General features: G+C 53.2%; 4 protein-coding genes across 4 annotated transcripts; 2 read left to right on the top strand and 2 right to left on the bottom strand.

Annotated features, from left to right (window-relative positions):
- Positions 1-3,457: 3,457 nt before the first annotated feature.
- Positions 3,458-5,253, bottom strand: LOC128278496 (uncharacterized; the record flags this gene model as incomplete). Its single annotated transcript, XM_053017226.1, has 4 exons — positions 3,458-3,721; positions 3,764-3,799; positions 3,876-4,141; positions 4,206-5,253. Coding segments are annotated over 4 exons (1,614 nt in total), but the record flags the coding sequence as incomplete, so codon positions are not given.
- Positions 5,254-11,700: 6,447 nt separating this feature from the next.
- LOC128277766 (bcl-2-related ovarian killer protein-like) lies at positions 11,701-12,940 on the top strand. The gene is made up of 3 exons (XM_053016288.1): positions 11,701-12,317; positions 12,391-12,699; positions 12,788-12,940. Exons 1-3 carry the CDS (start codon positions 11,718-11,720, stop codon positions 12,938-12,940), a joined length of 1,062 nt encoding a protein of 353 aa, XP_052872248.1. The 5' UTR covers positions 11,701-11,717.
- A 1,396-nt stretch (positions 12,941-14,336) lies between these two features.
- On the top strand, positions 14,337-15,796 carry LOC128277615 (bcl-2-related ovarian killer protein). Its single transcript, XM_053016096.1, has 2 exons — positions 14,337-14,650; positions 14,720-15,796. Exons 1-2 carry the CDS (start codon positions 14,465-14,467, stop codon positions 15,335-15,337), a joined length of 804 nt encoding a protein of 267 aa, XP_052872056.1. The 5' UTR covers positions 14,337-14,464; the 3' UTR covers positions 15,338-15,796.
- A 190-nt stretch (positions 15,797-15,986) lies between these two features.
- Positions 15,987-22,493, bottom strand: LOC128269113 (protein transport protein Sec31A). Its single transcript, XM_053006478.1, has 11 exons — positions 22,413-22,493; positions 20,876-22,103; positions 20,565-20,808; positions 20,377-20,492; positions 19,963-20,013; positions 19,569-19,812; positions 18,083-19,500; positions 17,635-17,739; positions 16,572-17,030; positions 16,439-16,510; positions 15,987-16,370 (listed from the first exon to the last, which is right to left on the bottom strand). The coding sequence occupies exons 2-11, from the start codon at positions 22,070-22,072 to the stop codon at positions 16,182-16,184; spliced, it is 4,095 nt and encodes a 1,364-aa protein (XP_052862438.1). The 5' UTR covers positions 22,073-22,103; positions 22,413-22,493; the 3' UTR covers positions 15,987-16,181.
- Between the last annotated feature and the right edge of the window lie 25 nt (positions 22,494-22,518).

The raw sequence follows: 22,518 nt of genomic DNA on the forward strand, positions 1-22,518 counted from the left end.
AGTTTTATGCTACACCGCCGCGGAATGGCGGCTTCCGACAAGTGATTGACAGATTCTTCCACTTGTGCACTGGCAAAGCTTACTCTTGGGGCGGCTTCATTCTTGCTGCCGGCGGTTTGACGTTTCTCGTTTCTGTTGATGCCGGGCATTTAAATGAAGCGTTGGAAAAGTATGCAACAATTAATTTTTAAATAAAACTAAAAAGATTTTCATAATAACGTTTAATAGTGCATGCCTCTTGAACATCAGCACTAGTTTTTAGGCGTCTCTCCTGTGATCTGCATGCTTGACAGCGTCGTCTAAGGCACGTTGATGCAAACCCGCGAAATGAAGTTTAATGACCTGGTGGGCCTTTTTACAAAGATATTTTTTCCGCAACCATGCGAATGCTCTTGCGGTTTCTGTTTCAACGGGCAGTGTATTCTACAGATATACAGTCTCAAAGTAAACAGAACTTTTTTCAACATTTTCTCGCCAACCGCCATCCGAATAGGCCCAAAATCGCATTTTATCGATAAATCATTCCCCGTATTCACCTGATGTGGCACCATGTGACTTTTATCTATTCGAAAAATTTCATCGAAGCGGAAGGAGACTATTTTTTTTGGGCTATTTTAAAACGATTTTACAGAAAACAACATTTGTTGTTCTTATTTTGAAAAAGTCCTGTTTTACTTTGAGACAGACTGTGTATCCGAGCGTCTATTTCGTTTGCGTCGCCACCTTAAAAGATAATTCAGAGCAGTGACTGTGACGCCTCAACGAATAAAGTGTGGGCAATCCGCCTATCCGTCTTCTCAAGCGTTTGCTTTACGATGACGAGCGTGAGATGAAAGCGCGATGTTGACTATGGCAAAACATACAGCATAGCATTTGTTTCGACCTGCTAGAAACCCGAAAACAATTATCCTTTTCCATTGGCAATGAATTTTCCTCATCAGTCCATTAAACCGTAGCTATAAAGTAAGTGTGTAATGTAGAATTCAACTTGTAAGCAGTTCAGCAACATACCATAGCGACCCTAATAACCTTAGCAAACTTAATGAAAACCTAACGCGTGAGAAACACACAGCATGGAAGGTTGCTCGTGGTGCTAAGAAGTCTCAATTTAATATATTCATTCGAAAAAGGTAAATTGCGTCCGAATGACAACCGTACGCCAATTTGTTCATTGATTCAATCGTGTACATGTCACATTTAAAAGACAATCGCAGCAGGACACAGCATCCGATGGTGCACCTCGTTTTATCTGAAAATTTTGCTGAACTCGACTGAAACCCGAGATAAAAAATGACACTTAACAGTGACAAATATTGCGAATGACACAAAAACGTAATATTAAAATATTGAGTTAGCAACGGAGATCTGCGTCGTCGATCGTCAGTGGAACCGATTTTACTCCGAGCCGCACGAGCTTTGCGTGGTCGGCTAGTGTCAAACAATCCTTAAATCGACAGAGCTCTGCATTTACTACGCCTAGCTGTCACCATAAAAGGGAGCAAAGTAATAAACGAATAGGATGGCCGATTGTTGTTTCAATTAGAAACAGCAAACAGTAACCATTTGATTGGCCTCCGTTAAAAACGCGACCATTTCACCCGACCAGCTCCCGTTTCAAAGCACCCGACGACCGATGGTCCCCTCAACTCAACTCAACTCAACTCAACTCTTTTCATTCGCCGATTCGCCACCGCCCGGGGTAGCGTCATAATGATGACCAAATACAGCGATGACCATCGGCCGGCGGCAGCCGGGAAGCCGGGCCAGGGATACACGAATCATAATTTATAAACTCCCGACCGGCCGTGTGTGTGGCGGGCGCGGCTATTGTGAACCATATTTGTTAACGCGCGGTGTGCCTGTCAGCATAGAATGAACCCATTACTCAACGGCAGCCACGAATCATAAGTCATTCCTCGCAGTCGCAAATGCAATTCATGGCATTCTGTTTGTCAACTCGGTGCTGCCTCAACCCTCCCCCACCACCCCGGTGCCCGATGCCCACCCAGTAACATCGGTCTCTCGAGTCTATTGGTCTCGGGCACCGGAATCGATTACCAAATCGGGGAACTCAAACATGAAAACACATTCATACGTTGCCGCCGTTTCCCCAGCGTTTTTTTTTTCATTGATTGATTTTATGCCGCCCCACCGGCACCACCCGTCCCACCTCGTCCCCCCCCCCCCCCCCCGTCGTCGGTCGCGTCTCGTCATCGCACAGTTCGCGCACTTGCGCCTCTTTTTCGCTCTCTCCTGCCGTTTTCATCATGTTGCACGATGATCGATGATGCGCCGAGCATACGCGATGCTGCCGCTGGATGGCAATAATTTATTCATAAGCAACAGCACGACCCCGTGCCGACGGCCGACGCTCGGTGTTTGTGTTTGTAATTAATAAACTTGTGAAAAATTATCGCCCCAAACCGCGCGACATTCGCGACCCAACTTCGAAACACCTTCTGCGGCCAGGTTCTGGCTTCGGTTCGTGTGACATCACCGTTCGCTGAGGTCCATAAGGAAGTTACCGAGCAACGGTACTAACGGTGGTGCTGGCCAAAATAAATGAGTTCCTTCGACGGTGTCCGATTTCCGTTCGTGTTCGTGTTTATTGTCTTCGCTCTCTAGAACCGAACCGGAGAGTAATTCTACTGTACCATCGGGCGTAACTTGTTGCGGGCTTCACGATCGGTTTTGTATATACAATAAATAATTAATCACGACGCGTCGTTGGTTGGCCCACATTAATCACCACTTCAAGAAACTTCGCCGGACAATTGTTGCGACATCGCGCATAACCTTTTGCCCGTGCGGTGGACCTCCGCGGACAGCAATTCTTCACGCACGACTCGCGCGACCCGCTAAGCCGCCCGTCACAACGTCTCCCCCGGGGCACGTGCATGTGCATCGCGCACGGCAAATTCTCGGCCATCGGTCGATCGGTCGAAGGGGGGGCTGTCGGTTGTTTTTGCTGCACCGCACGTAACAGCTCTCAAGTCCTTCGAGTCCGAACATTATGCCGACGACGACGACAACTCGTGTGTGTGTGTGCGCGCTTGTTTTCCGGCCCTCAATGTCTCGTCCTTAAAAAAAACGTACAGCAAAGTAGTGGCCAGCAAGCAAAAAGTGCCGTTGGCTTGGTTTTTTGCTCGCCCATCTTGACGACCGCGACGACGACGACGGCGAGCTTCTGGGCGACTTAATAACTCACTTAACAGCTCCGTGGCTCCGGGTTTTTTCAACCCCCCCCCCCGCCCCCCCCCCCCCCCCCGCCGACCGGTCTTCACGTTGGGGCTGCCGCTTGGGAATCGACGAGACGCGGCGAAAGAACCGGCGAAAGAATGCGCATCGGGCGCGCGCGCTAATAGCCGTGGCACGTCCGTCCGCTTCACGCATTCGCGTCACGTTCACTTTCGTTCCGCGGAGACCCCCGCCGTCCCCAGGTGAGTCACCCTGGGACCTAATCGGATCGGTAGCCATCGTAAGTGGGACGCCGTTGATGGCGCAAGACGAGCAGCAGCAGAACGAGCGCACCGATGGCGAGCAGCACCGTAGCCGTGGTCCCAACCGTGACCCACAGCAAGGACTGCGGTGTGCGCGGCCCATCCACCCGGTTCGCCCTCGACGACGCGACGTCGTCCTCGGGTAGCATAATGCGAAACGCGATCGAGGACGTTTCGGTGAGCAGGGCAGGGGCAACGGTGTCGTTCGCTGAATGCCCGGCCTCTTCCACAGGCCTCTTCCCGGCCTCTTCCTCCTGCGCCGCCGTTTCACGCTTCGATCGGGCTGTTACACAATTTTCCTGGCGAAAAACAGATCGATCAGAATGGAGCATGGAGAGGGATCGGGATCAGGATCGGGAAGGTAAGGACACTTACCACGAGACACTCGCGTCGATCGACGCACCCGACGACACGCACCCGGAGCACCATCTCGTCGCCGCTGCGCATCCCCTGGAACATGGCGGCCCGGAACCCGAGCCGGTATCCGAGCGGAGCCTCAAAAACGGGGGCAGCTGGGCTGATGGCGCGCATTAGCGGATTCAGGCAGCCGCTGGCGGTGACGAGCGACGCCGAGTTGAGGACGGTCCCGGCCGGTGACAGGCGCTGCATCACCACCTCCGAGAGGCGCGTAAAGTTCCAACCTGCGGTGGGCAAAAAGGCGCATGTTTTCTATAGGGAGTAGGGAGGGGTAGACGGTGCACTTACCATCCCCGGCGGACACCTGCGCCCGGAGCATCAGCTCCTCGCCCAGCATCACGCCACCACCCGGGGGCAGGGGTCGAGTGAACGCACCACCCGCTTGCCGGCGAAACACTCCGAGCTGCGACCGGAACGGACGCTGCGATCCACCCACCGCCAGTGCCGTGCCGGCTCCGACCGACCGCCCGACCGCCGGAGGATCGTTTGCCACCCCCAGACGGACCGAATGGGTCCGGGCGACGACACGCTGCTGGATGCGACACTGGAGCGTCAGGACGGGGTCCACTGCGGTCCGCATTCCGGCGATGGCCGGAAACCGGACCCTCAGACACAGTTCGCGGGTGGCTCCGGCCCCACCACCGCACGGCACTACACCGCACCGGTCAAAGTCGGACCACGCAATGTCGAGCAGAAGGCGCGTCTGATCGAGCCGTACCTCACAACCCGACGCCGCCGCATCCGAATCGTCCACGTCCACCAGCGGCACACTCTCGAGCGGTCCCTGCAGGGTAAGGGCCGCCCGGAAAAACCCACCACTGTTCCGCAGACATGCCAACTCGTTGAGCTGCAACCGGATCGGGGAGGCCACCGAATCACCGTCCCGCAGCAACGATCGTCCGACGCCGCCCGCCGGCGGAAGGTAGATGTTGGTCGGCGGATCGTACCGATATCCTTCGCCCGTTTCGTTCACCTCATCGATGCCTTCATCGGCGAGTGGCGGAGGGTTGTAGTGGTAGCCCTGCCCCGCAGCCGGAGTAGTGACCACAAACACTGGCTCGTCCCGTGACGGCGGCAGATACTCCGGCAACAAGGGGGCCGGTGGCACAAACACAGGCTCATCCTGGGCCACCGGTGGCAGATAACCACCCGAGACGCTGGGCGCCGGTGGTTCGTCGGCGAACGGAACGGACTCGGGCGGCGGAAGGTAGGACCCACTGGGAGGATCGTAACTGTAACCCGCCGCGGTTCCGGTATCCCGCTGTGGAGTCACCGCCGCCACCGCCGTTGGCACACGGTTCACAATGATTTCCGGTTGACCGTACCGTTTCGGTGGCACCAACGCGCGGGTCAGTGATGCCGCAAACACCCCGCCGCCGCCGGCACCGATCGCCGGACTGGCCACGGCCCGGCCCACAACCACCAGAGCACACCACCAGAGCCACAATGACATCGCGCGAAACACTGAGACCGGCGAACCGAAACTAACTCCTGCCCGGTGACCGCGCGGCCAACGTTTTTATAACAATTCCCTCCACAATTGCACCGATTTAGGTCCCTCCCGGGTGTGTGTGCATTTGAGTGTGTTTAAGAATTTTTAATCATCACCACACGGCACGATCCGGCCGAATTTCGGTGCTCCCGATTTCGATTTCGGAACGAAAGACTTCAACGCCGTCCCGGCGCAGGCAACGAACCGGCGCGCACTATGAGGCAACGGTGGTCATAAGTTAACTGTGACCAATACGAATTGTTGGTCGATTTTGAGTTGCTTAGATTCCGAGAATCGATTCATCAAAGGAGTGATAGAAAATGCTCGTTTAAGCTAACTTTTATTGGCTACTTTAAGCGATCGTTTGCAAGGCGTTCAAGCGATCGATTTGCCTATATGGCATGTCATTGGAAGGGTAATAGATCCTTCTTTGATATGGATCCTTGAAATCGAATATGTTTATGTCTTTGTAAATGTTTGCCGCCAATAGTAGTGCAGCAAAAAAATGACTCGCATTGTTTCGCTTAAACTGTGCATTAATAATTAAAATTTAGTTAATTTTGAAGGTTTCCAGCAAGTTTAACTTCCATCTTTGTTGGACCGCTGCGCCTATTTAAAAAAATCACTTCTATGCACCTCGGGCAGGACCTTCAAGAGCAAGCAACTCAGGAAACGTTTGTCGTCGAATATTATCAAATCCTGAGCATGAAAGTACTGTTCTTGAAGTAGATAAGGAGATGATAGAAATGTTTAGGAATATCTTGATAACCAGAAAGAAAATGATTCCGCAAAAGTGGACACATGTTGTGAAGAGGCTTTTTGAAAACATATAATCCCTCATAAAAGTAGCATAAACTATCTGTTCCGGTGCATAAAGTATTGTAAAGCTTATCCTGATATAGTTACAGATATTTTTACGTGGCAGAAGAGGAAAACATTATTGAAGATATCTCGATAAACCATCTATTAAATCAAATAGATAATATCGACAGGAGTGTAGATGAAGAAACAAATTAGTTGCTGTTCCAGTTTGTATTTTTCCCTCCTAAGGGATTAGATTTTTATAAGAATGATTCGATATTCGCCATCAAAAAGTCATATCTATGATTGGTATCCGAGCAGTTGACATACAGATTGCATAACTTTGGGCGCAACGATAACTTAAAGTATCGTACAATGGCTAATTAAGTATTCCTAAACGCGTACATTAAAGATAAAATGCTGAATTTGACAAAAGCAAAGAAAAACATTTCATAAAAAGTCCATAGAGTCCATTTATGCCCCTCTGCCCGGTGCAGAGTCCCCATTGTGCGTCGTCCCGAAAGCGGGGCCAGCTTCAACCGACGAACGTCATGGCCGTCGTGATCGAAGCATGAACGCACAACGCACTGCAACGCAGTGACATCTGCTGCCGAGGGGGGGGTGGACAAACGGAGCCCCACGGTGGCACGGCCACGGCATTCGCAGGAAGTGCGAATGCGTCCGTCAAAACATTTTGACTCCGTCACGATGATGGGCGCGCGTGTGTCGTGACGGAAGTCGTGACGAAGAAGCAGTGGCCAATTTCTCCGCCCCGTGCGTGATCCGGTTTGCGTTCCGGCCACTTTTGCGGGGTGGCTTTCGATTTCATACGACCTTTCCTGGGATGGACTTGGGTGCAGCGAAAGCTGCCACGCCGCAACCAAGGAGGGGCACGAGTTCCGTTCTGCGAAAGTGTGTTAACGGACCATCGCACCCCTTCTGGTTCTGTCGCTCCATTTTTAGACGGGTTTCTGGTGCCCAAAAAAAACCCACATCTTTCCTTGCGCTCATTAAGCGACGCGACGTTACATGCCACGGCGACGACGACGACGAGGACCACAATCGGATTCGTAATAAATTGCACCTCCCCGGGCACACAGGTCGATCCGATCGATCACTATCGGTGGCTCCGGTGGCAAACCACACCAATTACCGCGCGGAATCGAATCGTACTGCGTTTGCCGCTGCTGTCCACCGTTAATTGCCGATCGCAACTCGAGAGTGGCCCGCGGGACGGCTTTTTTACCAATTCTTTTTGCATCCCTCAGAGCAAAAAAACATAAACGCTCGCCTGCCGGTGAGTGGCGGGCCCTTTCACCGATTGCCAGTTACAATTCAATTCGAATTCGCCCGTAGACAAAGTGGGGCTCCCGGAGAGTGGGACAGAAACCGGCGCAACCGTTCGAGGTGCACCGAGCAGCGTGGCATGCAGACGGGGTTGGATTAATCCGCGGGCAACTCGGGCTCGGGCTCGCGAACCGTGTCATAGGCCAACGGCACGCAGACCGCGCACGCACGGCAACAGGCACGCCACACACACACGGGATGGGACACGGGTGATTAATAGAGGCCGATAAAGCGAGCCGCCGGTTATATTAAAATGTGATAAAATCTTAATAATGTTATAATTATACGTGCTGCTCGCAATTGGCGGTAAATAAACAACATCCTCCGCGCGGGCTGGTGGCGGGACCTCGCAGGACACGAGGATGTTGAATATGTAACGTGTGTGCATGCTAAAGTGATTTTCTTGTGGTCTTCTTTTTGGCCGCCGCACACCGTCCTTGAGACCCTAAGGTAGTGGCCTAAAGCGCGGAGCACTGGGAACAATATTCCAGCGATCAGGCGATCCTTAACGTGTTGGCGGTGTTCAAGTAATACCGTGGCCCGTGGCTCATTTTTGTCCCCCGGGCTCGGCCGGGCCCTTCGTTCCCACAGTGAAAGAGGAAACCAACTTTGTAATGCGCCAACCCCCCGGCCGGGCTACACAAAAGGCCTGATTGGAATATGCAAAACGGGCGATCATGATCTCCACCCATTAACCGGTAAACCTACGCCGAGGTGCGCCGTGTGGGGCGCACTTCGGGGCGCTATCAGGGCCATCAGTGGGTCCGTACGACCGAAGCGCTTTGCAGATCGCACACGATCTATGTTCTCGACACGCACACGCTGCGTATGCCTTCCTGCGGCTAAAAGGAGAGAGAGAGAGCGCGCTCTGAAAGGGGCGCAAAAACACTCCGTATCTGATCCGTGCGTGGCCTGTGCTCCGCCTTCTCGTCGTCGTTTCGATTGCAAATTGCAACCCCACCCGCCGCCACCACCACCGGGGTGCTCTGGCAACATGCTCTTTTATGCTCTCTCTGCTCGAGGGCGGTACGGATCTTGCAGATCGGCAAAACATTTCAATTTTCACCCAATCGGCCCACCGGTGACTAGGGGACGGCTCGCTGGTCCGATGGCCCGACGAAGAATGGGGTAACCTTAGCCGCAGGGTAGGGTTGCTAAATGAGATCTCGGCACCGAGAGAAGCGGCGGCCGAGCCGAGACTATGTTCCGTGGCACCGGGAGACTGTTTTAATTACATCGCTCATGGAGCCGTATTATTATGGAACGGTATTTGAATAAAACTTGTATTCTTCTGCTAGATTCTAGGTTTATATTTAAGGATCGCCAGGTGTAGAATCACCCGAGAAGGCGTTTCAATATTGCCTTAATATTGCAAAAATCTGGCCCCCGTTGATAGAGTAGTCATAGAGAGCAGTCGGTAACGCTCTTCGAAGTCACGCAACTGGCCTGAGTTCGATTCCCGAGAACGGTTTTGCGCCTGAAAACAAACCGCCCGTAAAAACACAATGTTACAGAAAGCAACCGAGAATAACATTGTCTCTCGTGCAGGCCAAGACCGCTTGGCGGTTGTAGTTGGCGGGTAAGAAGATGAAATTAAATAAATAACCAATACCAATCAATAGTGTCTTGATGCAGAATCAAGACACTGATTTACACGATCGTTTTAATTTGATAAATTGTCTGGTTGTCTAATAATCAGGTTGTCTGGAAGAAAAACATGCTCTACCAGCCGCGAGAAATTGATTCTTGGTACTCGAAATATTGCAAAAAGTATATCAATAGTTTGCCAATTCTGAACGGCGACAGTAAGGTGTGGAGCCTCTGATGATTGGTATTTACTGTGGCATTTGGTTATTCACCGAGAACCATTCAATTACCATTTTGCAAACTGCAAAGTTGCGGATTTGGTTGGGTCTCTGGCTCCGACCAAATCGACCACCGACAGGAAATTTGATCCGGAGGCTTACGGAGGCCCTATTGATAAGATTCTATTTGGTGTTATTTCAGTCCTTGGCCTATGTACGCTTTGTAACATGCAGACATTAGGGATCAGTTTCTGCCAGTTTATAACAAACTTATGGTTACATACTTAATTTGCTGCTTTGCACTGAATTCTCGATTAAGAGGTCGATACGGTGGTCGGAAGGAGAGAAGTTGATTATTGGATTGAGATTGTTGATCGTTAAAAAGGCAAAATTTTCTGACAATCAGGTCCTGGGAGGTAATTAGTAATGCATTCGGTGGACGGACCTTTGAAAGGCTGTTTTCGCCTTTTTTTACACACAACACGTATTCGAATAACATCTCTGGTTACGTGTCTACCAAAATGAGAAAAGGTTTAGCAGTTCTTCTCTTGCATCGTCCAGACATTCCACTCGAGGGCTACCGATCGAATTCTTTTGCGACCGGCCCATCAATCGAATAGCAATAAACGGCACGGCCCAGTTCGGTGGAAAGCCCGACACAGGAAGTTGGAACATAACCGACCCGACCCGACGCCTAACGGGATGCCCGAATCGGTACTCGCCATAAAACACCGAGAGCGTTACGCAACGTGCTTCGCGATGAGGGATGTGGCCCGTGGAATGCCGTACCGCCGCTGCGACATTTGCCGGTCAAAGATCTCCCGCCCCCCAGGGACCCGATGACCCGCCGCTTCGCAGGTCTGGCTCCGTTATTAACGAAAGACATCAACGAGCTGACAAGCAACGAACCTTCGCCTCGAGAGCCAAACCAATACCGGGGCAGTCTTCCCCATCATCACCATCATCATCATCATCATCATTGAGTCTCGCATGGTCCGAACATAATCGATGACACACGCTCCGTCGTTCCGCGCTACTCCACTCCGCGAATTTTCGTCGTGTTTTCGTTTGCTGTCAAAGTGCTAAATAAGGCAATGGACCTGTGGTGTGTTCCTTCCTTCTCCAATGAGACTCATTTGAAGCCGCGAAATGTCGAACTTCACCGTCTTCTGATCAATCAATTGACGACGACGACGACGACGACGGTACCGACCAGACCGCGGGGCGTGTTGGACAAAATCCATGTTTGTTTGGTTTCTTTTTCGGTCGACTCAACATTTCTTGGCCGACGGGTCAAGTGTCGTGTGTCAGATCCGGGTACGGTGTCAAGTGTCGTGCGCCAGTATCATGCACGGTCATGCTCATTGATGCAGCACCTGGTTGGTTTGTAAGTCTCCGTAGGAGCCGTAGGTACAGGATACTTCTTTCCACATGCCTCCTCTGTAATCATCTTTGCCTAATGAACCGACCACAAATCCTTCTAAACCATGACTGTCAGCGAAGTGTCTCGCATCTTGCTGCGAAAATCTTCATTCTCATAACCAATCCACTGGAGCTTTTCCTCGTGCACGCGAGGACATGAAAACCCATTTGAGATGGGATCTTGTTCATACGTTGTTGATCCAGTTTTGGGTTGCCTCCATAACGTTGTCGCGCTCGTTGACTCCTCTGTCGCCGCTTTATTGGAACAAGGCGGTCCATGGATAACAAAAAAGGAAAGGATAACAAAATCATCCGTTCTAAGGATTAGAAACATAAACGAATTATTTCTGTCTAATATAATGAACACAACAGTTGCTGTAACTAACTGTCCGATATGCTTTTGGACGAACCTTTCTTCAGTGAAATCCTCTCTTGCTTGACCATCTACTGAAACTGTCCAATAATCGTGTGTGGCTCTTTAAAAGGCTTGCTTGGTTTTTTCAATCAACGCAGAATGATCCTGTTTTGCATTTCGAGGTGAAAGATGGTTCAATCCAATGGTACTTTCGATTAACGTTTTCCGCATGTTGTTTGAAGTCTTTTAGTTGAGAATCAGCCACGAATCAGTAGAGATTTTGTCTTATTGATTCTTCATAACTAATAAAGCATTTGTTGAAAGGCATCAGCGAGATTGAAGCCGTGAAGAATGGTATTAGAGAACAAGATCCACCACATTATAGCTGGGATGAGCAAGAGCGAATCGATGCCTTCTGAATGGAATCTCGGCATCATCTATACACATCATACATCATACATCATCATATTTATTGATGTTTCTGAATCAGCATTTGCTGTGGAAAAATACAACCAAATTTCCGTCTTTTTCACTCATTTTTTCTTCTTCTCCCCAGTGGCCAAGCAGCACCGAGCACGATGTCACACACGGGATTCCTCAAAGTCGAACACCCGACGACGAACAATGGAACAGGAGTCGGTGGTGGCGGTGGCAGCGGTGGGCTCGTACCGGGACGGTTATCCATCAGCAGCGACAACCTGACAGTGACCGGAAGCGGCCACCACCAGCGGCTGCATGGCACCGAGCGGGGTGGATCGCTGACCCCGAGCCTTCCGTCGATGGATCGACTGTCGGCTCCGATCCTGACGCGCCGCAAGTTCAGCTTCCCCGCCAACCTGCACTCCACCGCGCTGCTGGGCTTTCCGGAGATCGGCGGCGGTGGCAGCGGGACCACCTCGCTGTCCGCTTCGAGCACGGCCCTCTCGGCGCGCCGCCGACTCAGCAACGTCAGCGACGTAGTGACCCGCAAGCTGTCGAGCACGATCGGCTGGAAGCAGCCGGCGCTCCCCTCGCAGGACATCATCACGCAGGGCAAGTGCCTGTGCGGCCAGTATATCCGCTGCCGGCTGAAGCGATCCGGCGTGTTCAACCGAAAGCTGGGCCTTCAGCGGATCCGCAGCATCGTCGGAACGCCCTCGATACATGTCGTCCGGGAGGTGTTTCCCGCACTGCTCAGCGTACGTCACCCTGTCCCCGTCATTCAGCGGGTTTGCCTCACTTACGCGTTCTTCCGCACTTCCTTCCTACCAGGTGGGCGAGGAGCTGGAGCGGATGTACCCGCGGATCTACACCGGGATCGCGCGCCAGTTGACGCGCTTCGGACGTGGCGAGCTGAAAACGCCGGAAACGGCTCCGGTGCTGCTGAGTGCGATCGCCCGCGACCTCTTCAAGGTGGACATCACGTGGGGCAAGGTGGTGTCCCTGTTTGCCATCGCCGGCGGCCTCTCGGTGGACTGCGTTCGCCAGGGCCACCCGGACTATCTGCCCAAGCTGGTGGAGGGCGTAGCGGACGTGATCGAGGACGAGCTCGTCGCGTGGATCTCCGAAAACGGTGGCTGGGTAAGGGTGCGAAAGAGCCGGCGGAACGCTACCCGGGCCAACAGTGTAACCGTCTCTCTCTCTCTCTCCCTTTCTCTCTCGCTCATAGATCGGTTTGGCGAACAGGGTGCGGCCACCGCAGGAGGAGATCACCTTTACGGGCCGCTGCCTGGTGGGGGCCAGCTGTGTGATAGGGCTGTTCATTGTAGTGTTTCTCCTTAAGACCCTCGGCCTGTATTTATTTCCAAACATTTTCTCTTAAAACCGCAAAAGCCGTCTTTGCAATTGTCTTTATTCGCGCCGGAATTGGAAAGAAGTTGGTCACCGAAAGAAATGGGGAAGAAGAGTAATGTAAGAACTGTAGCAATGAACGAAAGAAAATCAGTTTCCGTCGCGCCAAGTCTTCAGGGAAAACATTTGGGAAAATCGCGCTTTTCTTCTCGACCTGACGCACAGGTTTTTGCATGCCGCTCCATTTCTTAGCCGTTCTAGTGTCTTGGGCGGTTTCCGAAACACACGCTGGCAGCGTGTGGTCCTTTATTTTGATCGAAAAAATCCGCTCCGAAAATTCGTCAAACCGCAAAAACATAAGGGGAACAGAAGCGACTGGTAGGTAGCACCAGAGTGTAGAACTTGTACACAAATCTTGCACCGGAAAATTTCAACAAAATAATATTGAAATATTGCCGGAAATATTGTTTGGGCGTATCATGCAATATTGTTACGCAATATTTCCATGCAAGCTTCGCAATCAAGATTGCATACAACATTGCACGCAACATTGTGTACACGTTTTTGAAAGTAAATCTTGTATGCAACATTGCATACATGTTTTAGAAACCAAAACTTGCATGCAAGTTACTGGTGCTACCTACCAGTTGCTCCTGTTCTATTAGGCAAATATCGGATTTTCAGGTTTCGGACTTTTCAAAAATTGGACAGTTTTTTTCAAAATTTTAAGCGAATTTATTTGTACATATCAGATCGAGTTCCTAAAGGCAATAAGCGCAAAAAGGAACAGGAACAATTTTATGTTTTTAACAAGGTAAAATCGCATTGAAAAGACTTTTATTAATACCCATTGGTGGTTATAATTCGTCCACGTTTTACATCAACCATTCGGCACGCGCAACGCCGACTGACGGTTCAACGCACAACCACCATCGTGCGATCGAGCTTGCGCTGTGTGCGTGTCGCCTTCGGTCGCATCTTTTGCGGCCGCGTTGATCTCTCGATCGTGCCAATCCAATCGCTCGCGTTCTCACAGAGGCAAGTGCAAGGTGAGGGACAGGGCGGTGCGAGGTGTGTAAGAAAAACAACATCTTGGTTCGGTGACGAAGGGGCTGAGTTGGTGGCGGGCACGCGCGCAGCAGGTGACGATAACGAGTCGCGCAAAGGCGCAAGGTCCGCGGTCGTCGTCGTACTGTTTGTGTTGCGCCTCCCGCAAACCAGATTTTATTTACGTTTCGACGGGCGAACGCGCCGCACACTTGCTACATTCCACTCGCTTCCAATTGTGTGTGTGACCCGCGGCGACAGCGAAGGCGGGGTGGTGATCATTATTTCCTATTGCTTCGTCGAGCTCGCCCGTAACTCTTTTCCAAAAAAACACCCACGAACTGCTCCCCCGGTGGAGGCGACAGCTTCACCAGCCGTTCCGTGAGTGTACCCGCTTGCCGCGCGCACGAATGCGAACGGTTCTGGCGCTCCCGTGGTCCAGGTGATCGATGGTCCAGTCGGTGTCCGGCAGCAGCGGAGCGATCGTGTGACCAAAGTCGTAGCGCAGATGTCAAGCTCGTCGGGATCATCGTCACGGGGCGCCTCTTCGCCGATCGTGGCCGCAGCCGTCGCCGCCGCAACGGCAGCGATTGCCTCGTCACCTCGCATCGGCGGCGGCGGCAGCGGTGGTACCGGAACCACGAAGCGTACCCCAATCCACCATCTTACCACGAGCCAGGATGTGATCAATCAGGTGAGCGCAAACGGCAGGCGGCGGCACGGTTCCCCTCGGTGCTTACTTTGATCTGGTGACTTTTCGCAGGGAAAATGCCTGTGCGGTGAGTACATCCGCGCGCGGCTGAAGCGTTCCGGGCTGCTGAACCGCAAGATACTGCAGCGGCTGCGCAGCTCGACCGAGGGGTCCGGTGCGCTACCGATCGGGGGCGGTGCCGTCGTCCGCGAAGCGTTCCCCATCCTGCACGGCATGGGCATCGAGCTGGAGCGCATGCACCCGCGGCTGTACATCAACGTTAGCCGGCAGATCTCGAACGAGCCGTGGGGCGAGCTGACGGAACCGGACACGGTCGGTTGCCTGCTGCACGTCGTCGCAAAGGACCTCTTCAAGACGGGCGTCACGTGGGGTAAGGTCATTTCCCTGTTCGCCATCGCCGGCGGGCTGGCGGTCGACTGCGTCCGGCAGGATCACTGCGATTATCTGCAGCAGCTGATCGAGGGCACGACCGATGTGATCGAGGAGGATCTCAGCGCGTGGCTGGTCGAGCGGGGCGGCTGGCTCGGGCTGCAGGACCACGTGTACCCGCAACCGGCCGAGATTACGCTGGCCGGCTGGCTGACCATCACCGTGGCCACGCTGGCCCTCATCTACCTGGTGTCGCTGTTCCTGAAGCTCATCGGCACCAACTATCTCACCGAAAGTTAACTGAAGCATATATGTAACGAAATCATTCCTCCCGCTAACGCACCCTTACCTGCGGGGCGGCCACCCCACCCACGCACTGATGATACTAATGCTCACAGCAGCGCAAACGAACAGAATATAGCTACTCCCGGCGGGGCGACACGCTCCGGTATCCGCGCGCATGCGCCACCCGCACGCCACGCGATGTTTTTAGCTTACGTTTTTTTTTCCTACTACTATTGTTTCTGTTGACCCGCCCGCCCGCCACGTTGTTTGTTTTAGCACCAACCAAAAAGAAAAACGGAGAAAAAAGAAGGACGGGTGTGAAGCAATAAAACGGTGGCCGGACGCGCGCCGCACGCGGAATGTTATTTATAATATGTGGTTATATGGTTGTTGGAAACTAATTGGCCAATTGTTGAGTGATGGATGCGTGTACTTGGATGCGAGAGAGGACATCGTAAACGTTGTTTATCTTGGCTCCCCTCCCATCCAAACAGGCTCCTGCTGTTCAGAAGGTAGAATATAAAAACTGACGTTCGGAAACTTGGTCGGAAAATTCATCAGTAAAACTGCTTAAAAATAAACACATAAGAAAATAAGTTATTCAATCATTTTGTATTCGTTTGCCTGCTTGATCGTGGGCTATAATAGTGTGTGTGTCTGTGTAAATAGATATAGTTTTATTTATTATTATCAAAAAATTATAATAACCAAACACTGCTGGGAAGTAAGCACTCTCGTCGAACACGCATTCACTTCCGCAATCCGCGTATACCACGGAGTGTCTTCGATACTGCTGCTCCGATTACCGGGCCAATGGATAGTGCTATGAAATGCCCTCTCGGTGGCGTGTCGCGGCCGCTTATCGTAGGTACACCTGCAGCTGCATCGCCGACTGCAGCAGCACCTTGATGCCGGGCATAAAGCTGGCAATCTGAGCGAAATCCGGCCCCGACACCATCTGTGTGTGAAGGCCGATTCCGTTGGCGTAGTCACCGGCCTGAATCAGTCCCACCAGTTGGCTCAGCGAGTTCAGTGTGTTCTGCGATAGCTGTGTTGGGAGAAGCACCCGATTAGAAACCCTGTACTCGCTCTTCCGATCGACCTTTCCGCTCTTACCCTATTCTCGCGCAGCAAATCGTAGAGCGACTCCAACCGCTTCGAGACATCCTCCAGCTTTCGCTTCGTTTGCTGTAGAAGAGAATTCGTCAGGTCAGGGGGTCGTCGTGTACCCGGGGCGACGGGATCTTACCGGATTGCCAGCCGCTTCTACGCACTGTCGCTTCAGCTCCTCGAACACGGTCTGCATGAACACGTACTGCTCCGGAAGCGGTGCCTTCGCTTTCGGTGGCTCAGGGACGTTGGCCGTCGGCGCCGCTTGCGAAGGAGCCTGGAATGCATCCGATTGCGTTTGGCCCGGATAATACACACCCCCACCACCGGTGGTCGGTGGTGCCCCCTGCTGCTGATAGCCGCCGCCCATTGGATTCTGGTGGAAGTTTTGATAGTTGATCGGAGCGCCCGATGGTGCGACAGCGGCCGGATTGAACATGCCACCGGGTGGTGCGGGCTGGGGTGTCATGTACGTCGGAGCAGCCACGGCACCGCCCTGAATGTAGTTACTGTTCGGGTCCTGGTACCCGTTCGAGGGTGCCAAACCGGTCGGAAGGGGCGACATGATCGGTGCCACCATGCTCGGTTCGGCCTTTGGCTAGACGGGCGGGAACGGGGCGCAGGTTATTACCGGACACCGGCCGGGAGGGAGGAAGAAACAAACGGACAAAAGGGAAAACGGAAAAGCGTTAGCAAAACCTTGGCCTGTAGCGTCCGCGCCCGCGTCCTAGTGATCGCGTCCCAATCGGCACTGCAGCAGTAAGCGCGCGGATTCGGTTGATGCGGATGCGGAAGGATGGGTCGGAACACAACAAGCTACGTGTGGCGGGATTACGAAAGCAGGAGGACTGAAAGTGTGGTGCGGCGCGAGTGCCGAAGAATGTGCCGCTTGCATTAAACGTACAGTCGAACGAAAGAAAATCGATTAGTCAAACATGATCGCGCCCTTTCGGTTAGTTGGATCGATTCGGGTCGATTCCATTCGGTTAACCGTTGATTCCAGATTATTTTAGGACCCCCCTTCGCTGAAAGCTATGCATTCATCAGAATGAAGATATAACTTTGACTCGGAGTGGCGGGAATGTTTAATTTTCCGTGATGACGACGAGGCAAACAGATGAAGATAGAAAACAAGAAAACCAAACTGCAAAACAAACGGCAACGGAACCGGCAACGAGAGAAAGGAAATAGTGTTCGCTAACCTGCGGCGAAGACCGGTTCGAGTGTTCGTTCGCATGTGAGTCGATTATTCGACGCCAGCGTCTCGTTCCGGCGTGGACCGCGGACATTTCGTACTGTTCGCAGTACTGCGCCACACCCCATCCGGACGACGGATAAGCAGAGCAGCAGCAGCAACGGAACCGACAGAGACAGAGAGTGAGAGAGGCACCCCGCCATTGACGATCACCGGGATTAGCCGGGACCGGGACACAAAAAACAATGCAATCGAAAAGCGACGGACAGGAAAGAAGAAGAGAAAAGATAGATTGGTGTAAGAAGAGAACAGAAACCACTGATGCCTGCCGCGCGGTCGGCCACGCGGGGACAGTGAGTGTCGCCCGTCGCAGCGACCGATCCCTGGGACTTACTCTGCCCATCCGAAGAGAACTTTCCGGAGTCACACGGTGGTGTTAGTGACGCCATACTTACTTGCGGTCGGCTGTGTCCCTTCACTGCCGGCGGATCATTCCAGCCGGGCGGTGGCGTCGGGTTCCTTTGGAAGTTGCCACCCGCCATTGGCGGTGGTGGCAGCCCGGCTTGGGGTGGGTAGCCGTAATTGGCGTTATGCTGCGGAGGCTGCTGTTGCGAACCATCCAACGGTGGCATGAACGAACTCGTCTGGACCAGGGGGGCCGGAGTGAACGGTTTAAAGTTGTTCGATTGCGGCGGTTGGCCGGCGGCTGCCGGTGCGGGTGGTGGCTGTTGCGAAGGGTTGTAGAAGCTGGATGGTTGGCTAACGATCGGACCAGCGTTGAAGGGGCCAGCCCCAGGAGCTTGACCGATGCCCGGTTGCTGATATGACGGCGGGTTGTAGAAGTTCGCGTTCTGCTGCCCGTACGTCGGGCCGGATGTTACCGATGGATCGAGCACGTACTTCGAGCGGCTCAGTACCGGAGCCGTTCCTGCCGACTGTGAACTGACGCTCGATGGACGTGGTGGTTGCGAAGGATCGCTACTGGCAGGTGGTGGCGGTCCGACCGGTGGTTTCGAGCTCAGTAGTGGAGCAGCGTTCACCGGGGGTGCCATCGGTTGGCCGACTGGTGGCGGTTGGAAGGGAGCAGTGTTCCATGCTGGCTGTGTCGAGGACGCCAGAGTTGGCGGAGCTGCCGCTGGCGGCACCGGTTGTTGCTGGTATGCCTTCATCTTGGCGGCCTGCCCGATCGTCGGGAACATCGGATTGTAGGGTGGTTGTTGTTCCGCTTGGTGTCCGCCGCGCATTCGACCTGCGCCCGATGCTACCGGTGCCGCTTGGCTCTTGTGGCCAAGGGCGTAGTACAACCGTTCTCGCAACTCGGCCAGCTCCGGATCGGTCGAACTACCGACGTACGTAAGTGCCGATGGAAGCGATCCTTGCGCCGCCAGCAGCCTCGCGTACTGCGACAAGAGCTCGGCCAGCTTGCCGGTGGCCTGCACCGCGCGACCCTGCTTCTCGAGCGCCTTCTGCAGCAACATCGCCACCTCAACCAGTTCCTGCAGGTCGCGGTTGCAGTTGTTGTTCCTGTCCAGCTCCTCCTCACCGGCGGCGTCACCTTTCGCCAGGTTCCACGCTTCCACTAACCGTTCGGGGCTTCCGGCACAAATGTAGCACAGAATCGCGTTGCGGGCCAGCTCGAGGTTACTGCCCGTTTCGAACTGCAGCCGTTGGCCAAGCTGCTCGCAGAGCAACGGCAACTGATGCCGGCAGTGCGTTATGGCCGCCACCAACGCTTCCTTCCACGAGTCGATCGTACACTGCGTAACGACTCCGGTCCAATCGGACGTCACGAGGGCGGAGATAATGTTCGACAGATAGTTCTCGCTGTTCCGCAGATACCGGTACTGCACTTTGGCCAACAGATCGGAACCACCTACAATCGGAACGACGGTGAGTGACTCGCCGAAACGGAAAGGGGCCTTCGAATTTAACATCTCTTACCGTTCATGGCCAATATGAGGGCTTCGCTCGTTTTGCCCGTCTGCATACAAAGTTCGACCGCCGCTTCCAGGTTACCCGTCAGCAGAGCCTCACAGATCAGCCCCTCCTTATCCTGGCCGGTGTGTATTTTGTACGAAACTTGTTCCGCACCTTCCCGGCCATTCCGTTGCTGGGGTTCCTCGGTCCCGTTCAACTGTTTGCCAGTGGCCGCGATCGCATCGAACACCGCATTATTATCCGTGATCTATACCGGTGGCACAATGAGAGTAAAGCGCATTAAGTGTGGTCCCAAAAACTGATCACCCTTCACAACTCGTACCTCCGTAAAATTGAAAGCAAAACAATCAAACTACAATAAAACATATCTTCTTACAAGGTTCTGATGCGAGCTTACCGACAAATCAGTGCTCTCGTCCGTACTGGTCTCTGTTTCGGTGGAATTATTCTAGACACCCGCCATGGGCACACGCACGCCGGGTTGGTGGGGGAAAAAAACGGGAAAAGCATTGACCCGGTGCACAACCGGGTGTACCGAGCGAGAGATGAAAAACGCGATTTGCAACATGTGAATAGTTTTATGATTTTTACGCAAAAACCAAAACGAATCATGAACGAGGAACAAATATGCTAAAAAGTCAATTCTAAAAACGAATGAAACGGATTTTTCACAAAAACGCCCGATCGGGGCGCAAACAAAGCAACAACATTTTGTAACAAAAGGCAAAAAACTAAACCAAAGTCCACCAAACAAAAACAGACGCCAATTCGCTACAGAGTAACGTTGGGAAGCAAAGTAGTTCACTCTTACCCGACTTAGGCCGGCCATCTGGTCGCTGAGCCCATCGACGGGATTCGCTTCTTCGCCGTTCACCGATTCGACGACGTATTTCTTAAACTTCGCTGTAATGTCATTCGTTTCGTATCCTGCAAAAGCCACACAAAACCCACATTCATGATCGCTGCACGGAGCACGGAACCTGCCTCTGGCGTACTCACCCAACAGATTGAGCATCTCGGAGTGAGGATCATCCTCAAAATTCGCCTTCAAGAAGTACCACAGGAACCGCGAATGCTGATCGTTCGCTTGATCCGCCTTTTGCCGACAGTAGTCGACAAAGTTTCCCTCGGCCAGTGCCTGCTCGAGTTGGTTGGAGCGCTCCACCAGTTCCGCATCCGTGACCACCTGGTTCACCGTCACGGTGCGACTCGTGCCGTTAAAGGTGACCAGCTTGCCACCAAACTGAAACACATCGGTACCATTGTTGACATTGCGGTGACATGACTTGGGACGTGGCCTTTAAACTCACCCCGAAACAAACTCCGACCGGTCGGTGCATCCAACGCGGTGGCCTTTTCAGATCGTTCGACACCGTTTGCGACTGTTGGCCGGACACCTGCTGTGTTGGCTCGTGTCCAATGTGCTCCATGCCGGGGAACGAGTCGGCAATCTTGTTGCTCGTCTGCACCTGCTGATGGACACCGCCGTGGATCGAGTAGATCGTCACATTCCCATCGAAGCTCGACCCGGCGATAAGGGCCGGATTTCCGGGGCACCAAGCGACATCAAAGTTCCACTGGTTGGTGGTGGCCAGTTCGGACAAAATCTCCCCGTTCGGGTCCTCCGTGTTTTGGTTCCAGCAGATGATCCGATTGTCCTTACCGCACGATGCGACCAGATCGTGATCCTTCGGGCACCAGGTCAAACCGAGCATACCACGCTGATGGATGTGGAATGTTTTGGCCGGTGCCGTTGCGTACCGGAGATCCCACAGTTGCACCGTCGGCGACTGGTCTTCCTCGCTGGCGAGCCACAGCTGCGTGGCCACTTCCGGGTGCCACTGGGCCACACGCCAGCGAATGCGGGACTGCGTATCACTCAGTTTGATGATCGGTTCGTTCTTGCGCAGATCCCAGATCACGCAGCGCGAAGGAAACACGGAGGCCAGAATGTGCTGCACCTGGCGGTTCCACGCCAACCCTTGCACGTCCTCGAACGGGGTCACTTTCGCACCGGGGCTCATCGGAACGGCCGTGTTGTTGAGATCCCAGATGAATATTTCCGACTCCGAAGCCCCACTGGCCACGAGATTGTGCTGGAACGGATTGTAGTCCAGACTGCGAACCGCTCCCTGGTGTTTGTCCTGTTGCGCGACCAGCGCGTTCTGACCGGCCACCAGTTGTGCCACGTTGTACACCTGCAGCACCCCACTCTCGCAGCCCCCGGTTATGAGTCCGCTCGGGGAAGCGCTCTGTTCAGCGGCTCCACTGGTGACCAACGGAGACCATATGAGCTTGTGAAAACGGTGCGGGCTCGATTGCGTTCCTTTCAGCTCCAGATCGTAACTCGGGTCGGCCAGATTGATCGAATACAGCTCCAGCGAGGCGGAGGTGCTAAATGAGGCGTCGAGCTGCTGGGCCGCCGTACCGGCCGCCAGCATTATCGGGCATTGTTCCGCCGGTGACCACGCCACGTTCACCATCTTCTGTAACTCTTTCACCTTCATTCTGAGCTGCTGCTGCTGTCCACGACGTGCGCTGTGAAACAGAATCAAACTCATTAGCGATTGGCCAAGAACTAGAACAACATAAAGTGGGTCACTGAACTCGAATTAAAATAAGCTCTCCGATGTATGAATTAAGAAATTGGAGTTGCTTTATCAACCAAATCACGCCACTAATCCATTTACCAAGCCCCGTTCTGTCGCCCACGGAATTGATGACTTGGCCAAAAGCAAAACGAAAACAATGACACCGCCAGGAGGCCCACCAGCAAACACTCACTTTTCACTCACGCACCGCGATATTTTCACAAAGCTCCTATTGTGCCGAACCGTCTACACTTACCTTTACACAGTGCAACACGGATAAACCCACTCGGACGCGAATTGTTACGTTTTTCGGCCGATTAAAAACCCAACCCGTGATTTTACACTCCGTTCTGCGAATGTTC

The sequence above is a fragment of the Anopheles cruzii genome, chromosome 2 (assembly GCF_943734635.1).
Source record: "Anopheles cruzii chromosome 2, idAnoCruzAS_RS32_06, whole genome shotgun sequence".
In the NCBI taxonomy this organism is placed as follows: Eukaryota; Metazoa; Arthropoda; class Insecta; order Diptera; family Culicidae; genus Anopheles; species Anopheles cruzii.

Excerpts from the sequence above, each read along its gene's own strand:
- LOC128277766 (XM_053016288.1), top strand. The coding sequence starts at position 11,718 with ATGTCACACACGGGATTCCTCAAAGTCGAACACCCGACGACGAACAAT. Across the intron at positions 12,318-12,390 it reads TGTTTCCCGCACTGCTCAGC|GTGGGCGAGGAGCTGGAGCG; the intron begins GTACGTCACCCT and ends CCTTCCTACCAG. Across the intron at positions 12,700-12,787 it reads TCTCCGAAAACGGTGGCTGG|ATCGGTTTGGCGAACAGGGT; the intron begins GTAAGGGTGCGA and ends TCTCGCTCATAG.
- LOC128269113 (XM_053006478.1), bottom strand. The coding sequence starts at position 22,072 with ATGAAGGTGAAAGAGTTACAGAAGATGGTGAACGTGGCGTGGTCACCG. Across the intron at positions 16,511-16,571 it reads TAGAAGCGGCTGGCAATCCG|CAAACGAAGCGAAAGCTGGA; the intron begins GTAAGATCCCGT and ends TCTCTTCTACAG. Across the intron at positions 16,371-16,438 it reads ATTTGCTGCGCGAGAATAGG|CTATCGCAGAACACACTGAA; the intron begins GTAAGAGCGGAA and ends CTCCCAACACAG.
- LOC128277615 (XM_053016096.1), top strand. The coding sequence starts at position 14,465 with ATGTCAAGCTCGTCGGGATCATCGTCACGGGGCGCCTCTTCGCCGATC. Across the intron at positions 14,651-14,719 it reads GCCAGGATGTGATCAATCAG|GGAAAATGCCTGTGCGGTGA; the intron begins GTGAGCGCAAAC and ends GACTTTTCGCAG.